Source organism: Pinus tabuliformis, chromosome 6 (genome assembly GCF_031772625.1).
Source record: "Pinus tabuliformis cultivar Carrire ecotype Pingquan chromosome 6, CPIR1, whole genome shotgun sequence".
NCBI classification, from domain to species: Eukaryota; Viridiplantae; Streptophyta; class Pinopsida; order Pinales; family Pinaceae; genus Pinus; species Pinus tabuliformis.
The window spans coordinates 494850649-494868794 of NC_142292.1; the positions used below are offsets into that span (position 1 = coordinate 494850649).

Below are 18146 nucleotides of genomic sequence, written 5' to 3' on the forward strand. Positions count from 1 at the left end.
GAACTGGCTGCTGCTCTCACTCTCCGTACTTCTGCACTCGTCTCTCAGTACTGTCTTTGCCTCTCTACCCAGTACTCACTGTCCCTCAGCTGATCATTGATTCATTTTTTTCTTAGCAACCCCGCTCTAGCAAAATGAATGACTGATCACTCTGGTGTATCTTCCAACTGACCCTCAAGCCTCCTCTTATACTTTTCTCATTGGTCCTTCAACGGCCGAGATTAAATCTCTAATCAACAGCTAAGATTAGATTTGGCTTGATCCATGACTTTTGGAACCTTCTAACCCAGTTTTATATTAATACTCATTAATATTTTATTTTTCCTAAGTTTAGACTTAGGAACTCCATTAAAAATATTAATTATTTTAATATCTCCCAAACCGGTTAGAATCTGCCCAAACCATTTTTGGGTCTTGGAGATCTCATGTGCTTTAGCCTCTCCTCCAATTTTCATGGCTAAAGCATATCCTATGCTACCCTAAATCAACACTCCCTCTTAGCGAGGACTGTGCTCTAGTAATACTCCACACTGAGCATCACTCTGATTATACGGCACTGGTACCTGTGCTAATGCTAGGCCTCCCCGCCCAACATCCTCTGCACTGCTGCATCCTGTACTACTACCCATGGCCCTGCCACTGCCACTACTGCATTCGTACGGCAGCTCCCTCTACATCCGTGTTGCTGTAGAGAAGGCATCGAGAGGTCCAAAGGGAGTCCAGAGGGCCGTAGACAATTTTGCTAAGGAGTAGTCGAGATCCAGTGCCAGAAGTTAGGGTGTGAGTCCGGAGGGCCAGAGGGTCAAGTTTCTAGTCCGCAGAATGTTAGGAGAAGGTGACGCAGTCCCTTAAGTTGTGACGCAGTGACTGTGTGAGCCCACGCAGAGATAGCGTAGGGCAGCTCATCCAAAGCCCAAATCAGTGTCAGATCTCCAGTGACGGCGTGAGATATTTTCTCACTACCTCTTTGCCAGTTTATTCTCTGTATCGGATAGCCAATTTGGACATCCAATGATTTGTACTCAGATTACTATTGCATAATAATAAAACCCTCAGTTGTTGCACCAGTTTTCCCACATTGGGTTTTTCCGGGGACGTTTGTCCAAAAACAACGGTGTAATTGTGTGTGTGTTTATTTCTCTCCTGTGCAGTATTTTGTTTCTGCAATATTTTATGTTGTGAAGGCTGCAGTAGATTTTATTTCGATCTTTACTATGTAACACTGTAAATAACTTGATTCAGAAATTAACAAGTAGGAGAAATTTAATCAGTTGCTGCAGTAGGGATTCGGGTCACCAACTTTTCACAGCAATACCCACAAAGAGAGAGAAGTTAGTCCGGGGTTTTTTAAACGATACGATAATTACAAAATTCAATGCCTATCTAAGACTACAACTAGCAATGACAAGGCATTCAATTTAGTGGAATTATCAACTTTTTGCTTTCATTATTGCACTGCCCTATCCCACTCATCCAATTACTATCCTCAGGATAATGGTTTAGAAGAGCCAAACAACAAGAATCTAATGGCTATCATCAAAAGAGTAGTTGGTGATAATAAAAGGAGTTAGCATAGAAAATTAAAACATGCTTTGTGGACTGATCGAATCACAAAGAAACAAGCTATGGATAAGAGCCTGTTTGAGTTAGCATATGCAGTGGAAGATGCTGCCTATTCATTTGATGATCCCAGTGTACCAATTACTATAACATTTCACATCAGATTAAGGAGCAATTCAAGCAAGAGTGAACCTGCTGGTACAGCTTGAAGAAAATCAACATTAGGTATTTGATCATTTATCAAAGAACAAGGAGAAGATTAAAAGAATATTTGACAAAAGAGCCTGGAAAATGATACTTAAAAACAGTGATTTGGTCCTGATATGGGGCAAAAGAAGGGAGAGGCCAAGGATGCATAAAAAAATTTATCGCTTGTGATTGGGTCCTTCTCAAATTGACGACAAAGCAGGAGAAAAATATTTCTATCTCAGCCACCTGAATAGAGAAAGGTTGCAGTTGCCTGGAAACAGGCAGATTTTCAAGCATTATATTTCTGATGGCAATTAGTGCCATTGAATAGATGTAGAATTGGATGAATTAGTGACTCATTATTTTGTCACTGACAGATCTGGAAATCATTGTAAGATATAATTTAACAGATCTGTCCCTAACAGTCCAGCAACTACATTATTTGTTGCATCAATAGCTTAACTAAATTTTCCGTCATATAAATCTGTAGTTTCCAACTTCACAAAATAGTGTAAAACAGATTTATATAAGTGGATAACTAGACTTTCATATTTCCCAACAGATATGAAAATTTACAGCCTTCATTTCACACCCAGCTTTTCCCAAATTCTAATAAATTGACCATTTAAAGCATTTAAAATCAGGTTAATAGAGCTGTCATATGAATCTGCCCTTATCAACTTGTTGTGGCCACAACCACCACCCTATCAAAACTTGCGTTGGCAACAATTTTGGATGGGTCCCCTAGAAGTTAATCTTGCATCTCTCCAAATGATCTGTTTTACCCGAGGGATTTAGCTCTCTAGAGAGTCAAATCTTCCATTCACAAATGGTTAAAGCCCCCTTAATAAATCCCTCGCATATAACTTTGTTTAAGCCCTTCATTCATATGCTCATCGGGATTTATTTAACCCACAAAACCTTCCATCGCATCATTATTCTCGTCATAGCTCTTTATAGCAGAAATGCTCAAAAACATGCGTAAATCCCCTTTTCCGCCTATCGCAATTAACACTAAGACTTAGTGTTCACCGTTACCTTCCGGACCCGACAGCAGTGTTAACCCAAATTCATATATTTCGGGTCCGAAAGCTATATCGCATATCACAATCGGCGGGGTCTCGGGGTTTATATATATATGGCACGCCACTATCCTCCGGACCCGACGACATTATTAACCATATTCTATATATATCGGGTTCGGAGCTATATCACATATCGCTATCGGCCAAGCCCAACTCTTATAAATATAAAGACGCGCCACTGTTATTGGACCCGATGGTTTTATTAAACACGATATATCTATATATATATATATGTTTCGGGTCCGGGACCCATCGCTTATCGCTATCGACGGGGTCCGAGGTCTATATATATGGCACACCGTAATCACCTGGACCCGCCGATGATTATAGAGCCAGGCATATAAATTTTCAAGTCCGGCCCAACGGCCAGACTCGGGTTTTCCCATGTTTTCCCGTGTTCTTTGATAATATGTTGGGGTCGGGGTTTTTCAAAGGAGTCTTACGCGGCGGACCCGAAAGGATTATGAACCACAACATATATGTATGTCGAGTCCAGCCAATCGAAAGGCGCAATCGACATAGCTTGAAGCCCAAACACATGGCACGATGCAATGCAATATGGCGGCCCCGATAGATTATAGGCTCCGATACATAAATTTTGAAGTCCGGCTGTATGGCCCGGCTGCGGGTTTTCACGTATATCCCTGTGTATTCGATAAAACACTGCGGTCATGATTTTTAATGGAAAAACCCATATCGTGGACCCGATAGGGCATAGATTCCCATCTATAATGTTTCAAGTCCGGTTGTACAGCCCGGCCATGGGGTTTTCTGTGTTTTCTTGTGTCAAGGCCCTCCACCGTTGATCTATCCTCATGGATCCAACGGTCCACACAGATTTCAGGTGAATGAGTTGCTCGAGGAATACCTGCCCGAAAAGCGGTATCCTCTTTCCTCATAGCTACTACGTGTTGCTTGAAGAGTGGAATCGGAGGTCTTCCCCGCAATACCGGTTACCACTCAGATCCCTTCCGAAATACCACTTGGGGTACGGAAAACCACTTCCGCCCTATGCCATTGATCTTTTGCCTTTCGATAGGTTTACTCTTAAACGCCAGTCTCTCTGCCCTTCGCTGAAGCAATGTGTCGCCTTTTGATGTTATAAATGCTTAATGAAGGCAAGATCTGTGTTTTTTTAAGCATTTTTGTCATATTTGCATAATCATAGCTGATATGAATTATTTCTGCAGGAAATTCGAACAAACCCGGTAACGGATAAAGGTGAGTTATATCAAGATGACACCTCTGCACCACCGGTGTCGATACTGCAAAACACACTCTGTGAAAGGGAAGACGGACCACCATAGCGCATAATGGAGGCACTCCTTCAGTTCAATGGAAGCACTCATGACAACACTGATCCATCAAGATGTCATCACTACGAGATACATCACAAAGCATGCCAGATGTGGGATGATGAGCACAGCATCTTCAATTTCCTTCAGGAAATGACAGAGAATGATAGCCACTCCACACAGGTGCAAAGAAATGATACGCAGTCCTTCTCTGTTCCAAAGGCATCCATTCATTCCCCTAGGAAGTAGAACGCTCCACCAAAGGTGACCTCGGCGTGTCAGCAGTTTCACCAACCGTTCTCATCTGTATATGTTGATCTGTGTAATGAAAAGAGGGGAAATGAAAGGTCATGCAAGAGCGAAGGTCATTTAAGGCTGCATAAGTATTACCTCCAGATAGGAGAGAAGGGCTTTTTGTTTGGAGAAAAATAGCTTTGATTTATTGTGAATAAAGAGGACTGTTTGATTCAAGAAGGAGCCTATTGTTTCAAATCTGTTTCCCTTTTCTCTGAAATGTTTAGAATCAGTGTGTTGTTGCTGGTATAAAGACAAATGTGATTTGCTTTATGCATATTGTTAACCACCAGTTCATGGTTGTTCCTAGTTATTTGAATGTAATTCAATAGCATTGATAATTCATGAAAGTTTGTTGATTCTAGACTTTGTTAAACATTAGTTGCAAGTGTTATTTGTATGGAAAGGAATGTATATTCCTGTATAAGTAATTGCATTGTGATTAGGATTTAATACAGCCTTGTTCTTATGTGGACCAGTGATTGATTCATTTGGACTTGGGATTTATATATGATGTTTAACCTTCTTATGTTTTGCTCCTGCAGGATAGATTAGGATAATTAGGACTAGATTAGAGTAGTTAGAAGTAGTGTAGATAGGATTTAATACATAGCGGTTAGCTGTTTTATTCTGTTGATTTAATTGAAGTCTTCTTCCCAAAAGCAATCTTTCAACACCTATTACAGTTCACGAGGTCCCTTAAAACCCGTTGGAACTAGCCATTCCAAACAAAAACATGCCTAATTGGGGTCTGTGATCGGGTTAGTTCCCCTTGTTGGTATAGTGAAAATTCGCCATGTCAACAAACTGGTGCTAGAAGGAGGGCCTGAACTGTCGTCCACAGCTTCTCAAGATTTCATCTATAAGTGCCACGCATGGATTCAAAAAGATTAATGCATGGATTGTAAAGGTTGAAAAGACCCTTCCTCTCATTCAGAAAAGCCTCATTTCGAAGAAGAGACACTATGGGAGTATCCTGTCACCTAGGAACAACCAGTCAGAAGACTTACTCGGGCTTACGCTCATTCCCTATCACAGCTCCCTATCTTTCAGTCTTTACCTTCGAAAGCAAAAAGAAAGCCAAGGATCTGTTCATCTTTCCGGTCAAACACACCCGCTGGGTAGCCAATCTCGTGCCAGTAAGGAAGAAAAATGGAGATATCAAGTAGTGTATCGATTTCAGAAACCTAAACAAAGCATCGCAAAAGGATAACTATCCCGTCCCCTCTATGGAACACATCCTTCAATGAGTTTATGGGTCTGAAATGTTGTCCCTATTAGATGGGTTTTCACGATATAATCAAGTGTTGGTATCTAGTGGGGATCAACTAAAGACAACCTTCAACACTAAATGGGGCACCTACACATATCATAAAATGCCTTTTGGACTTATTAACGCGGGCACCACATTCCAGAGAGCTATTGACATAGCTTTCCGAGGGTTGATTAACAGATCAGTGGTGGTTTACATGGATGACATCACTGTGTATTCATATCATAGAAGGGATCATATTTATCACCTAAGATAGATTTTCGAAAGATGTCGAAGGTATGGAATATTGTTGAATCCCAAGAAGAGCGTCTTCGCAGTCACAGAAGGGACACTACTGGGTCATATCCTTTCTAAAGAAGGGATTGTTATTGATCCTGAAAGAATAGAGACCATCATGAGAATACAACCCCCTGCAAATAAAAAGGCCATGCAATCTTTCTTTGGGAAGATCAATTTCGTTAGAAAATTTGTCTCAGGTTTCGTAGAAATAGTGCGCCCCATGCAACTAATGATGAAGAGAGACTTTGTGTATAAGTGGAGCGATGAAGTTAAGAAATCGTTTCAGCGAATCAAGGAAGCCATCACAGAAGCTCCTGCATTGGTCAGCCCCAATTTCGGCAAAGAATTCTTCTTGTACACTTTTGCTTCTGATCTTTCATATGCCGCAATTCTCACTCAAAAAAATGATGATGGCAATGAAGTCCCTATTTCTTATATGAGTTCTAATCTCCAAGGAGCAGAACTGAACTACCCAGACGTGGAGAAACAAGGCTTTGCGATCTTTAAGGCCATAAAACATTTCTGCCCTTATTTATTAAAGGCCAAGACTAAAGTAATCGTTCCCCATCCTGCTGTGAGAGCCCTCTTCGTGTAGAAAGAAATGGGTGAACGGAGAGGGAATTGGATCACCGCACTTCAAGAATTCGACCTCGAGATTAAGCTAGCAAAGATAGTCTGAGGGCAGGGGTTGTGCAGGCTAGCAGCAAAAGCCTTGGCGGATAGAGAAGGGGCATCCGAAGAACCAGAAGCGTAGAGCATGCAAAACGAACAAGTAGAACGCAGGGAGGAGCCCCTATGGATTAATGAAGCGCTGATATATGAACGCGAAGCATCAGTAGCCCTTTTGGATCCTAAGTCGTGGTATTACGACATATGCTTCTATCTCACACGGGGATCATGTCCTAAACACATGGATGCATCACAGAGGAAAGCGCTCATATTGAAATCTAATCAGTATCACTTGGCAAATGACACATTATACAGAAAAAATTATGATGGAATCTGGCTGAGGTGTTTGGAAAAGGATGATGTCGACCATGTATTGAAAGAAATGCACGACGGCCCAGCAGGTGGTCACTACGGCGGAGAGACCACTGCTCACAAAATATTAAGAGCTGGATATTATTGGCCCACAATGTTCAGAGACTCGCATGCCTACGCTCGCAAATGCAAAGTGTGTCAAACCGCAGCGAGGACGAGAAAGAAAGCCAGTTGTTCCCCTCAAGCCCGTTATGATTTATCACCCATTCCAGCAGTGGGGCCTAGATATCATAGGCGAGATCACTCCAAACTCCTCACAGCAACATAAGTATATACTCATAACGACTGACTATTTCACCAGATGGACCGAAGCCATCCCGCTTCAGAAGGTAAACGAAAATGAGGTAATATCATTTATCGAGAAATTCATTATCAACAAGTATGGCATCCCTGACGCTCTCATATTTAAGAATGCTTCTTACTTTTCATCACTGAAATTGACTGAATATGCTATTGATAAATCAATTCACATCAGGTATGCCTCAAACTATTACCCCCAGGGAAATGGAGTTGCAAAGTCCTCAAATAAGAACCTCATACGCATAATCCATAAATCTGTCGCTAACAACCAGAGGAAATGGCACAACGTTCTAACAAATGCCCTTTGGGCAAATAGGGTCACTCCAAAAGTGGCCTTAGGAAATTCCCCATACTTCCTCGTCTATGGACAGGAAGCCATCTTGCCTCCAAACATTACCCTTCCCTCTTTACAGCGCTCCCAACCCTCAAGAGGGACCCCTTCAGCCTTACTTCAAGAAAGGATCAACCAATTAGTGAGGTTGCAGGAATTGAGATATAAAGCCAGAAATAAATTTAGAAATCACCAAATGATTGTGAAGAGGTGGTTTGATCGCCATCTAGCAGGAGATAAAGATTACCAAATAGGAGAGCTGGTCCTGAAAAGGGACAAGTTGAATGAGCCAAAAGGTAAGCACACGAAATTCCAAAACTTATGGCTGGGCCCATCCAAGCTGTGGGAAAAATTGGTCAAGGAACCTACAGATTGAAAACCTTACAGGGAGAAATTGAAAAACTCCCTATTAATGGCCAGCATCTCAAGAAATACTTACAATATCCACCACATGGTGGTTACCTCCTAAGTAGGTTAGAATTCATTTTATTTATGTTGTTAGTTTAGTTGCATTTGTCTTTTCCTTTTGTTTTTCTGCCAAGTTTATTTTCCTGCCGTTTTGGAATTGCAGTCCTTTTCAGCCAACTGATTTTAACCCTCCAGTCTCGTTTTTACTTTCAGATTGCTCGCATTTTCCACCTTCAGTTTTCGCTTCCTTCATTAACCTGTTGATAAGTCTGCTAATCCTAAATCCATCATTACCTTGCAAATCAAACAAATTTTCAATCAGCCCATGAGAACTTGAAAATCAGCTGTGGAATTCAAACCAAAGCCACTCATTGGCATCTATTGGGAACTGGGTGAGATCTATTGATAACTTGGATACCTGGAGCATGTAGGGGCATCTTTATAAAACAAAAATGCGTAACTACAGCTGCGCTGGCATGGAGGGACGTTGCATTTTGAATAGATCCTACTCAGACCTAGCCTATACTTAGTTGTAAGGTTTGCAGTCATTCTCCATTGGTTCCATCCACCACACTAAATTGTCCAATACTTGTTATCTACAAGTAAATCCCCTTTCATGGGTTAAACTCATTGTCATATACCATGTGGCAAATCCAATTGTGCTTTAGTCCTTGTGCCTGAAACTGGAAGGACTTATTTAAAAGAAAATGAAATGTCAAGTCCTTGTGCCAATTTGGAAGGACAGGTTGTTTGGGAATCCGGTTAGAGTAAGGACTGTTGCTGGGTTCAGAGTACCGGTTGACACAGCAAGCCCAACCTTGCTTAAGCAGTTTAAAAATATGGCATGATCCATCACTGCGCCCCATTCACTCATATGAAAATATAGCACTGAAATTCTCATATAAAGTGCAGATAAACATATCTACATCAAGTTTGATGAGCAATAAAGAGCTGAGGTGCACACCTAAACAGGTATTGACAGACCAGTGATGGCCCTGAATGGATTTTTGAAAGTAGAAAACAGGTAAAGGAAGGTCAATAAACCCCATAATATGACCATTGGAGAATGCCTGTCAAAACGTTACCAGTAAGAAGAAGCTATTTGTCTTTATCCCGCCTGAAACAATTAATATTGAAGTGGAACCCATGCCTGTTCATCTGTACAGTTTGCATTTCAAGTTTATCTTAACACCCTGATGTTTTATTGATCTGAGGTTTATTTGGAAACAGAGATAATTGGTTTGCCCAGCAGTTCGCCATTTGTTGTGGCAACAACCAACACCCTATCAAAACTTGCCTTGGAAACAATTTTGGATGGGTCCCCTAGAAGTTAATCTTGCATCTCTTCGAATGATCTATTTTACCCGAGGGATTTAGCTCTCTGAAGATTCAAATCTTCCATTCACAAATGGTTAAAGCCCCTTAATAAATCCTTCGCATATAACCTTGTTTAAGCCCTTCATTCATATGCTCATCGGGATTTATTTAACCCACAAAACCTTCCATCCCATCATTATTCCCATCATAGCTCTTTACAATGTCACACGGTTCGAGTTCGAATTCGAATTCGACAACGATTAAGTTCGATTCGAATTCGAATTTTTCGATCAGGTTCAAACAAGGTTCGACTATACATATTTTTCAATCATATATATATATATATATATATATATATATGACAAAATAATAAAAAATTCAAAAATCAATCCATAAACACATGAATACAAATTCTTATTGGTAAACATACATGAATAATGTAATCATTCTAACATCTAGTTAAATGTAAACATACACAATAGTAGTTTTCAAAAGGAAATGACATAATTTTCAGTTTTTAAAATTTAAATGAATGTCAAATACTAGTAATCTTTTAAAAAATCACATAATTAAAACGTAATCAAAATTTAAACATACACATTACAATACAACTATATTAAGAACTCATTGTAGATTGCTCGCATAAATTGCACGGAGAATTGGCACAGCGGAAAAACCAGCAAAACGGACACTGATCACTGGCACACTTGCCAGATAATCTCCATATCCGGGAGATACGCGGTGATTAATAGCATTTCGGGCTGAAAATACTCGCATAAATAACTGAGATAACGCGTTTATCAGCGTATTGAACTGCTTATCTTGCTATGATAATCCGCGTATCCATTGATAACTCATTTATTAGATGATAATTCGCGTATTCTGGTGATAAATCGCGTAACATCTGATAACTAGCATATCTAGGGTTGATAATTCGTGTATCACATGAATATTTCGCACAACGAGAGATAATCTGCATGTTGTGTGGACATTACAAAGATATATCACTCGCATAAACTGACAGAAAAGGCGCATATCAGCGTAATTATATGATTATCTTGAGGTGATAATCCGCGTATCCTGGAATAGTACGCATAGCAACAGTTGATAACTCGCTTATGAGGGTAATTATCTGCATATTCTACCGTTAGAATCCACGTAACCACGATAACTCGCATTTCCAATTTAATTATCCGGATATTATGCAGTTATAATCCGCGTGACCATGATAACTCGCATTTCCAGTTTAATAAATCGCATATCAGGTGGTCACATATCCAACGGTGGTAATCCGCAGATCCAGCTGAATTTAGTGGCATCACAGACGAACTCGCATATCCCACCAAATAACTGCCAAACCTAATTCGAACCTTAACAAAAAAAATTCGAATTCGATTAAATTCGGCTTAAGGTTCGCTTTCAAGTTCAAGTTCGAATGGGGTTCAAGTTCGAACAGGTTCGACTTTCAAGTTCGGCGAACCTGAACGAATTTCAAAAATTTTTTGAGGTTCGCCGAATTTCGAAATTAAGTTCGCCAAACCCTGTGACACTGGCTCTTTATAGCGGAAATGCTCAAAAACATGTGTAAATTCCCTTTTCTGCCTATCGCAATTAACACCAAGACTTAGTGTTCACCGTTACCTTCTAGACCCGACAGCAGTATTAACCCAAATTCATATATTTCGGGTCAAGAAGCTATATCGCATATCGCAATCGGCGGGGTCCTGGGGTTTATATATATATGGTGCACCACTATCCTCCAGACCCGACGGCATTATTAACCGTATTCTATATATATTGGGTCCGGAGCTATATTGCATATCGCTATCGTCCATGCCCAACTCTTATATATATAAAGACGCACCACTGTTATCGGACCCGATGGTTTTATTAAACACGATATATATATGTTTCGGGTCCAGGGCCCATCGCTTATCACTATCGGCAGGGTCCGAGGTCTATATATATGGCGCACCGTAATCACCCGGACTTGCCGATGATTATAGAGCCAGGGATATAAATTTTCAAGTCCGACCCAATGGCCAGACTCAGGGTTTCCCATGTTTTCCCATGTTCTTTGATAATATGCTGCAGTCGGGGTTTTTCAAAGGAGTCTTATGCGACGGACCCGAAAGGATTATGAAACACAACATATATGTATGTCGGGTCCGGCCAATCGAAAGGCGCAATCAACATACCTTTAAGCCCAAACACATGGCACGATGCGATGTGATATGGCGAACCCGATAGATTATAGGCTCCGATACATAAATTTTGAAGTCCGGTTGTACGGCCCGGCTGCGGGTTTTCACGTATATCCCTGTGTATTCGATAAAACGATGCGGTCACGATTTTTAATGGAAAAACCCATATCCTGGACCCGATAGGGCATAGATTCCCATCTATAATGTTTCAAGTCTGGCTGTACGACGCGGCCATAGGGTTTTCTGTGTTTTCCTGTGTCAAGGCCCTCCACAGTTGATCTATCCTCGTGGATCCAATGGTCCACACAGATTTCCGGTGAATGAGTTGCTCGAGGAATACCCACCTGAAAAGCCGTATCCTCTTTCCTCATAGCTGCTACGTGTCGCTTGAAGAGTGGAATCGGAGGTCTTCCCCACAATACCAGTTACCACTCAAATCCCTTCCGAAATACCACTTGGGGTACGAAAAACCACTTCCGCCATATGCCATTGATCTTTTGCCTTTCGATAGGTTTACTCTTAAACGCTAGTCTCTCTGCCCTTCGCTGAAACAATGTGTCGCCTTTTGATGTTATAAATGCTTAATGAAGGCAAGATCTATGTTTTTTAAGCATTTTTTGTTATATTCGCATAATCATAGCTGATATGAATTATTTCTGCAGGCAAATTCGAACAAACCCGGTGACGGATAAAGGTGAGGCAAATTCGAACACCTCTGCACCACCAGTGTCGATATTGCAAAACGCACTCTGCGAAAGGGAAGACGAACCGCCATAATGCATAATGGAGGCACTCCTTCAGTGTAGTGGAAGCACTCATGATAGCGCTGATCCATCAAGATGTCATCACTGCCAGATACATCACAAAGCATGCCAGATGTGGGATGATGAGCGCAGCATCTTCAGTTTCCTTCAGGAAATGACAGAGAATGATAGCAACTCCACACAGCTGCAAAAAAATGATACGCAGTCCTTCTCTGTTCCAAAGGCATCCATTCATTCCCCCAGGAAGTAGAACGCTCCACCAAAGGTGACCTCGGCGTGTCAGCAGTTTCACCGACTGTTCTCATCTGTATATGCTGATCTGTTTAATGAAAAGAGGGGAAATGAAATGTCATGGAAGATCGAGGGTCATTCAAGGCTGCATAAGTATTACCTCCGAATAGGAGAGAAGGGCTTTTTGTTTGGAGAAAAACAGCTTTGATTTATTGTGAATAAAGAGCACTGTTTGGTTCAAGAAGGAGCCTGTTGTTTCAAATCTGTTTCCCTTTTTTCTGATATGTTTAGAATCAGTGTGTTGTTGCTCGTATAAAGACAAATGTGATTTGCTTTATGCATATTGTTAACCACCAGTTCATGGTTGCTCCTAGTTATTCGAATGTAATTCAATAGCATTTATAATTCATGAAAGGTCGCTGATTCTAGACTTTGTTAAACATCAGTTGCAAGTGTTATTTGTATGGAAAGGAATGTATATTCCTATATAAGTAATTGCATTGTGATTAGGATTTAATACAGCGTTGTTCTTATGTGGACCAGTAATTGATTCATTTGGACTTGGGATTTATATATGATGTTTAACCTCCTTATGTTTTGCTCCTGCAGAATAGATTAGGATAATTAGGACTAGATTAGAGTAGTTAGAAGTAGTGTAGATAGGATTTAATACATAGTGGTTAGTTGTTTTATTCTGTTGATTTAATTGAAGTCTTCTTCCCATAAGCAATATTTCAACACCTATTACAGTCGGGGTCCCTTAAAACCCGTTGGAACTAGCCATTCCAAACGAAAACAGGCCTAATTGGGGTCTGTGATCGGGTTAGTTCCCCTTGTTGGTATAGCGAAAATTCGCCATGTCAACACAACTAGAAACCAACATTTGAACAAATTTATAATAGCTTCACAGCCTTTTATTTACCATCATATATCTGTGGGCTTAGAGAAGTTAGGTAAACCATGCTAGTGTTGGTACTTTGCCATCCCAAAGTGAGGGAAGAAGCTATCTGAGTAGCATTGGTGAGTCTTACTAGTTCCACTTGACATTTCACCTGGTGGAGAATTTCCACCCACTGAGAGAGATTAAGTGGCAATACTCCCAACCTGCTGTTTCCTGCAAATTTGGGTCAAAACACTAGCCGCTGTGGGCACTTGTAAGTTGTACCCATGCTCCCACACTCCAAAAACTGGTGCAACATAGAGTATTACTGCAAGGTCTTCACGTTCCAACCTGCTTCTGCTCCATAAAGGGTTCTTTCACCTTGGATTCTAGGACTGCTTCCTCTTCTAGAATCTAACCTTTTAGGGGGTTACTTTGACACCCTCAAGCATCACCTCACAGGTTTCTATCCATCCAAACCATAATCCATGTGACATTCTTAGTGACATATTTGGAGACCATTTGTAGGTCACTGATGCAGACACTACTTCTGTTGAGCTGTACTAGACAAGAGTCTCATCTTTCCCTTTTGGACATTGTATATCTTAAATGACTTGTTATGTTTTGTACTTGACTATATGTTTATTTAAATTTTTGGGTTTACTCTATCAGGATTTACTTTATTGGATAACTATCCTATTACTTTACAAGGAGTTTCTGCCAGCAACCCTAATGATGTCTGTTCTTACTTCTCTTATACTCTGGTCCCATCAATCTATTTTGCTAATCGTTAAGCATTAATATAATTTCTTTCTTTCTTCATTCTGCAAGCAAACTTGAAAGATTATTTCAGATCAAACTTCTTATGACAGCACAAGCTCAGAAAGAAACCTTGCTCAAATCGCAAATAATGCCACCATAGTGTGCGTCTTAACTTGTAAGATGTACCTCACAAGAAGCTAGGAATATTTACACAAGATGCCACATGTTTTTTCTGTCAATAAAACAATATTAACAGTTTATTTAAGCTCTCTTGATTTAAACAGCTAAATAGAATGTACGTTTTAAACTGAAGTCATTGCAAGTTTGCAACGACATTGGAAACTACTTATAAGCCAATCGACATTAGCATAATAGTTTTATGTTCCCAGTTTTACCTTTACTGCAATAAAAAAAGATAATATTCAAGACAAAATGAAAAAATGAAAAGAATATCAGGAATTTACTTGAATGAAAAGCCCGAGCAAAGCTTCTGTAAACAATTGGGCGCAGCCAAACAGGAAGTTCCTACAGTGGTCTCCCATGTTAGAAGAAAATCAGAAAACTGTTATTGGAGTATGTATTGAAACTTGAAAATAAATAAAGACGAAATACACCGTAAAGCACACAAGTTCTCTGCTAAACCAGTAAATTTTGGGAATGATAGTACTTAAAAAACAACTTCATGTACACAGTACAAGATAAGAACAGGAACATATTTGCACAAAAAAGGCAACAAAATGAATCAGATTTGAGTATGGGAAAGAATAGGAGCATATATGCACACAAGAAACAAAAATATAAATAAAAATGAGGGTACAGTTTATAGCTTATCGTGAGAAACAAACCTATATACATGCTCAGCTTAGACATCATCACATTTGACAAAGCATTGTTGAGGGGAGTTAATGGAAGCAATAGATAGTGTTCATAGAGCCTCATTCCAGAAATTCATATGCCTTGGAATAACCAACCCAAATTGCAACATGAAGAAAAAGGAAGACAATTCAATAACATACTTTGCAGTGTCAAGTCCTAATCTTGGGCCACATAATTTGACATCCACGCAATTGTCCTCTTCAACAAAATTTACATGTGGTTGTGGGACACTTTCAATATAAGTTGAAATTCATCCTTCATGGAGCACAACCATATTCTTGTCGGCCTTCGGAAGAGACATGTGGCTTATACCCATTGACATATACCCACTAGTTAGGACCTGCCAATCTCTTCCAAGAATAATTGAATAATTACTCATAGACATATCCTTAGTCACCAGGTTCGAGTTCGAGTTCGAGTTCGACGACCATGAAATTCGAATAAAGTAAGGCAACTAAAATTTTGTCGATAAAATTCGACATATAGAAATTCGAAAAAAAAAATGTATATATATATATATATATATAATCAATTTAAAGTCAAATTCAAATAAATTTTTGGCTTAGGCTTTAGCAAGAGAACAGAGGCTAGACTCCATATGAGAAATGGTATGGCAGCAAACATCCTATTTCACATTTCAAAATTTCTGGATCTGCTGCATCATGCATGGGCTTATGCTCCTAAATTTGCAGTTGTGGCCAAATTATACGATATGAGCATTTTCCACTCAGACATGTCACCTGCAGGCTGCAGCCTGCAGCCTCTAGATGCCATGCAATCTTCCCTGCTTCATCTGGAGGTAAAAATTGTATTAAATTGATTTAAGTACCATTAAAAAATGATTGGCAAAAGGTGTTTTAAATTCAACTCACATTCCAAAATATTGCATGATGATTGCATGAGAATACATTGGAAGTTGGAACCCCGGTAAAATCAAGGAAAAATGAAGCAATGTATTATGTATCGACACAAAATGTTCAGGCACAAAAAAATTTAAAAAAGAAACTCTCCGTTAATAACTAGGCCCTTGCTTTTGTCAATGGAGATTAGAATTAAAAGCCTCAATATAAAGACGTGTAAATTCTTGCCTTATGAATCTTCAAAATAATTGTGACTTTGGGACATTTCTTACAATTTATGACCACATAAAAGAAAATGATAAATCAGACATACAACCTAAAGAATTCTGATAGAGACAAAACTGAAATTCGAGTATGAAAGATCGCTCAAAGAAAGCAATTTATTTATCAATTGTAGACTGGACTGTTTGCGGTGAGTTTGGAGTCTGGACCGCAATGAAATGAAACCCTTCGACGTTCGCACAACCAAACAATGAAACCCGGCGAGCAATAAAACCCGCGGGCTAAAACGCGAGAAAAAAACGAACCGAAACGAATTTCATCGAACATCAAGAGAATTTCATCGAACTTCAAACAATTTTGTTCGGAAAAAAATCGAATTCGCCTTGAAATTCGAGTTCGCCATAAAATTCGGCGAACTCGAACGAATATATTCGTTTCTGCTTAAAATTCGCCGAATTTCGAATTTAATCATTGAAATTCGCCGAATCTGGTGACTAGGGACATATCAATGACTTGTATGTTGGAATTTCTAAGTCTATCCATTAGAAATTCTTCCTGTACTATCTGATTTATTTCTTCCTACTTGTTCAGTTACTTAACAAGTTATTTACCATGTAAATACTGAAAATAAATACAAGTACAGTATCAACACATACAGATCATAAACTGAAAGAAACAAGCACACAAGTGACACCGTTGTTTTTGGACTAATGTCCCTGGAAAAACCCAATGCGGGAAAACCGGTGCAGCTATTCAGAGGGTTTTATTATTATGCAGTTTCAAAATACAACCTAGGTGCCAAAAATGGCTCACCCAACAAAGAATGCCCTCGGCAGTAGTACCTCTCAGTCGGAGACAGATATTCTGACTAAATCACCGGATGAACGATCCCACAGCAACAACGCAGCTTCTGCTGCTCTACATCACCCTATCCAGCTATCCATCTCCAATTCGTCCCACAAAATCTCCTAGTGTTGCCTCTAGGAACTGCGTTAGCCTCTCTGGCTCAGCGTCAACCCAGCGTCAGCTTATCTGGCCCAGTGTCAGCCTCTCGGGGCTCTGCATCAACCCTCTCCCGGCTTTTGCGCTGATGCTTCCGGTACTGACTCTGCCTCTCTACTATGTATTCACTGCCCCTCAGCTGCAACTCTAAGCACTCACTCAATTTCCTCAGTAAACCTTGTGCCAGAAACTCGAGTTCTTGATCTCTCTTCGTGTTTTTTCCAACTGACCCTCAAGCCTCCTCTTATACTTTTCTCGTTGATTCATCAACAGCCAAGATTAAATCTCTAATCAATGGCTAAGATTAGATTTGGATTGATCCATGACTTTTGGACCATTCTAACTCAGTTTTATATTAATTCACATTAATATTTTATCTTTCCTAGGTTTAGACTTAGGAACTCCATTAAAAATATTGATTATTTTAATATCTCCCAAACTGGTTAGATTCTGCCCAAACCACTTCTGGGTCTTGGAGATCTCATGTGCTATAGCGTCTCTACCAATTTTCGTGGCTAGAGCACATCCGATGCTACCTCAAATAAACATTGTATGTTACAAGAGGTCATGATTTCAGGAGATGTGAATAGTACTTGTATGTTATAGGTGGTACTAATTTTGGTATGTGCAAATATTACCAATGTTACATCTTTAATTTCACCAATGGTAGCTTGTTGTTGATTATTGTATACTAACATACTTTCAGGATTCTCATTGGTGCATGAAAGACTTAAATCTTTCATTATAATCCTTGACATCACATTAGGACCAGATCAAACATCAATTAGACAACAATGAGCAATTTTGTCTATAATCTTCATTGAAACATAAAAAGGAGGATTTTTTCATCAAATTCCTAAGATTATATACAACTACTTTATTTACAAAAAACTCTTCTTCATCTTCAACTTCAATCAAACTAGCAATAATATAATTCTTGCCTTCTATGAAACTTTTAAGATGCTTTTGTTGC

At 39.7% G+C, this 18146-nt stretch overlaps 1 protein-coding gene across 1 annotated transcript in view; it reads right to left on the minus strand.

The window, feature by feature from the left end:
- PSD1 (phosphatidylserine decarboxylase 1) overlaps nucleotides 1-18146 on the minus strand; it is a 380407-nt gene that overhangs the window by 222993 nt on the left and 139268 nt on the right. The window contains exon 5 of the mRNA XM_089418442.1: nucleotides 14678-14738. Coding sequence (XP_089274568.1) covers nucleotides 14678-14738 — 61 coding nt within the window. The remainder of the gene's footprint in view (nucleotides 1-14677; nucleotides 14739-18146) is intronic.